Source organism: Trypanosoma cruzi, genomic scaffold (genome assembly GCF_000209065.1).
Source record: "Trypanosoma cruzi strain CL Brener 1047053517025 genomic scaffold, whole genome shotgun sequence".
NCBI classification, from domain to species: domain Eukaryota; phylum Euglenozoa; class Kinetoplastea; order Trypanosomatida; family Trypanosomatidae; genus Trypanosoma; species Trypanosoma cruzi.
In genome coordinates, this window is record NW_001849278.1 from 52319 (window position 1) to 56107 (window position 3789).

The 3789-nt window shown below is 50.3% G+C and overlaps 2 protein-coding genes across 2 annotated transcripts, besides 6 other annotated features; both read left to right on the forward strand.

The window, feature by feature from the left end:
* Nucleotides 1-3789: a sequence feature (heterozygous, non-Esmeraldo-like haplotype).
* Nucleotides 74-121: a microsatellite.
* Tc00.1047053508701.10 (ZIP Zn transporter, putative) lies at nt 337-1446 on the forward strand (the record flags this gene model as incomplete). Its single annotated transcript, XM_798037.1, has 1 exon — nt 337-1446. The coding sequence occupies one exon, from the start codon at nt 337-339 to the stop codon at nt 1444-1446; it is 1110 nt and encodes a 369-aa protein (XP_803130.1).
* Nucleotides 1554-1582: a microsatellite.
* Nucleotides 1886-1918: a microsatellite.
* Nucleotides 2047-2072: a microsatellite.
* Nucleotides 2221-2252: a microsatellite.
* On the forward strand, nt 2508-3620 carry Tc00.1047053508701.20 (cation transporter, putative; the record flags this gene model as incomplete). The annotated part of the gene is made up of 1 exon (XM_798038.1): nt 2508-3620. One exon carries the CDS (start codon nt 2508-2510, stop codon nt 3618-3620), a length of 1113 nt encoding a protein of 370 aa, XP_803131.1.

The window sequence follows — 3789 nt, forward strand, 5'->3', positions numbered from 1 at the left end:
TAATGGGAGCAATGCGGCACCTGTAGGAGTGATGGTGCTTTTCTCGTTATTGTTTAATGCTGTCTGAAGATTGATTTATATATAAAAATATAAATAAATAAATATATTTACATATTTGTATTCTTATTTCCGTCTCTCTCTCTCTGTGTGTGTGTGTGTTGCCGTTGTTAATATGCCTTTGTGACCGTGCAATCCAAGCATGCATTTGCCTTTGCTGGCCTCAGGGTGCTTTCTCCAGCAACCCCCTTTTGTTCTCTTCATCTGCCGCCGAAGAGGCAAGGAAGAAAAAAAAGATTTATTTTATTCGGGGCATTTGCTCCGTTTCTCCAAGACACAATGAACAACGCTGAGTCAAGTGATGCGCACCTCCCAAGCCGCGTACTGCAACAGGCAGGGGCAGAGTCTCAGCAGTCACAGGCTTCAACCGCACAAATGTACGCCCGCCCCGAGCTTGCCTGTACCGAAACGAAGGGCGAATATTCTGTTGCGCTCCACATCGTGGCAATTTTTGTTCTTCTGGTCGCTTCTCTTATTGGGACGATGCTTCCGCTCGCAGGCAAATACGTTTCGTTTCTTCAACTGCAACCCTTTTTAGTCGTTATTGGGAAGTGCATCTCCTCGGGGGTGGTGATGGCCGTTGCCATGGTACACATGATGAACCATGGCGTTCTTGGCTTCATGAAGGACTGTGTGCCGGAGTCTTTACAACAATCGTTTGATGCATTTTCACTTTTGTTTGCGATGATTGCGGCGATGCTGATGCATGCTTTGGATGTGCTCATGGATTTATTGCTTGAGAGTTGGGCAAAAAATAACGCAAGCGAGGCTACATCACAAATAGAGCAAGCGCAATTGCCAGAAATGGAGACGACGACAACCGGGCAAGAAATGCCGGGTGCAGGATGCCACAACCATGGGGGAATTTACACAGCTCGACTAGACAGCGCGAAACGTATCATTGCGGCCGTATTCATGGAGTTTGGTTTGGCCTTGCACAGCGTGTTCCTGGGCCTTTCGGTGGGGGTTGCAAATGATTCCCAGACGCGGTCGCTCCTTGTGGCGCTGACATTTCACCAGTTGTTTGAGGGCCTGGCGCTGGGCTCACGGCTCTCGGAAGCATCCATTAACTTCAGACTGGAGTTGCTGATGACATTTATTTACGCCGTCTCTGTTCCATTGGGCACCGTTGCGGGTCTTGTCACCCTGAAGACTTCCGACATCTCCATGACGGGCACGGGTTTCGTCACCACGCAGGCGGTGCTCGACTCGGTATGTGGCGGCATCCTGCTGTACCTTGGCTTCACTCTTATTCTCAACGATTTCATGTCAGATCTGCGGCAATATGCCGGGGTGAATGCGGCGCATCGTGGCTGGAAGCGCCTTGCGATGTTTGTGGCACTGTGGGGAGGGGGAGCCGTCATGACGCTCCTTGGGAAGTGGGCGTAGCCCAAGCGGCTCTTCCCAGCGGTCTCTGGCACGCAAACAACAGGCCAAAGCATCGGGTAAAAACGGTGAAGCTAAAGCGGAAGCTGCACTCCATCAGTAAACGATAAAACAGCAACAACAACAACAACAACAACAATGCATACATAATAATTTGCATGGAAATGGAATGGATTGTTTATGTCACAAACGCAAAGCAAAACGAGCGGGATTTAAGGAAGTTGGAAATGGGAATGGCGGGTATGGGTGCGCCTAAGCCGCAACCAACCGCAGGAATTTACTCTGACGCGGCAATCGCTTCAAGGGAGTTGTGGGAACGCACAACAGTTAACAGTATGGACGGGTGGGACAGAGGAAAAACGACAAAAACAAAAAGAAAGGAGAGTTGTGCAGGGGAGACAAGAAGGTGATTTTTGTGTTGCCAGCACCTCGTCTCTCTCTCTGTGTGTGTGTTTATTTGTGTGTGTGTGTGTGTTTTGTTTGTGCGTCCTTCACTCTCCTCAACAGGAGATCCGGGAATAATAAATGGTAGATGTCTCTAACCCCAGCATGCAAGCAGGAAACCTGAACACGCAGCTTTTGGCTTTCAGATACATCCTCACGAAAAAAAAAAAAAAAAAAGAGAAAAATTAAATGTTATGCCCTGCTTTTAGCGGGCAAAATGATGGAGAACTTCTTTAAACCCAATGGGGGAATTAACAAAAAACGTGGCCGCAAAGAAATGAGTGGCATAAAATAACAGAAAAGAGGAAAACACCACGCCATGATGTCAAACCTAAACAAACAAACAAAAAAACAAAAAAAAAAACGAGAATCTCTAATAAGCTAAACTATTCTGCACAGCGTTGCTGTGTCCTATAATACTTCCGCAAGTTAAACTTGAAGCAAAGAAAAAAGTGGATGAAAAAAGAAGCAGTAAATAAAGCTAAACAAAAGAACGAAGCACATTTTTCACCACGCATTACTGCAGACTTTATCCAATACTCAACCTGTACCATAAAGTTCTTCTTTTCCCCCCACATCATCGCCACAAATTACAGTTTTTTTAAAATCCTACCAGCAGAATGAGCGAAAACGAGACGTGCGATGCGCTCCTCTCCCAGTACGAGTTGCTGAGGGGGAAGATGGCCACGCAGCACTGCGATGACAGCCACGACGGAGATAAGGATGAGCACAGCCATGGAGACTGTGGTGGCTCCAATGGACCGTACACGGTGGGGCTGCATGTGGTGGCCATCTTCGTCGTGCTTTTGTCGTCGTTTCTGGGGACGGTTATCCCACTTGCCGGGAAGCATGTGCCGTGTCTGCGGATGAACCCATTCTTGTTTGTTCTCGGCAAGTGCGCGGCGACTGGCGTGGTGCTGGCCGTGTCAACGATCCACATGATCCACCCCGCTGCTGAGTTGCTTGAGGAAGACTGCGTTCCGGACTCGTGGAAGGAGTCATACGACGCGTACGCGTTTCTTTTTGCGATGATTGCAGCCATAGTGATGCACGCGCTTGAGACGCAGTTGGTGGCGATGTTTGCGAGCGACGAGTCTCCGTCCTCTCCTTCCGGGGGGAACGGGGAAAAGGGGGACGCGAACGGGGATGAGGAGCGTGCTGACGGTGCGCCCAGCGGTGATATCTACCAGCACCATCACAGCCACGCGCTCGCTTCCGTGGAAGGCGGGAGGGCACATCGGCTTCTCTCGGCCCTGTTCATGGAATTCGGTGTGACGCTGCACAGTGTGTTCATTGGACTGACGGTTGGCATCACGAGCGACGCGGAGACGAAGGCGCTCCTTGTGGCTCTGGTATTTCATCAGATGTTCGAGGGTCTTGCGCTGGGCTCGCGGCTGGCGGACGCGTCCATGCGCATTTCACTGGAGTTGCTGCTTGCGCTGATCTTCTCCATCTCTGCCCCATTGGGCACCGCGGTCGGTGTGGGAGCTGTCGTGGGGTCGAAGATATCGCTAACTGGAGTGACGTTCATCATCATGCAGGCGATCTTTGATGCTGTGTGTGGCGGCATCCTGCTGTACCTTGCCTTTGTTCTCATGCTGAGCGACTTTCCAACGGACCTGCGGAAGCACGCGGGTGTGGGTGCGGCGCATCGTGGCTGGAAACGCCTTGCGATGTTTGTGGCACTGTGGGCAGGCGCCGGGATTATGGCGGGGATCGGGAAGTGGCTGTGAGTAGCGGAGAGGAAGAAAAAGGAGGAGATCCTTTTTGGTAAAATCATAATAACTTTGTGTGTGTGAGTGTGTGTTTGTAAGGGATATGCAGGCGTTGTGTTTTCCGCGCGTCTTGAATAAGAGGTATAAAGAGTTGTGTGTGTGTGTGTGTCACTGTTTTTGTGCTTGC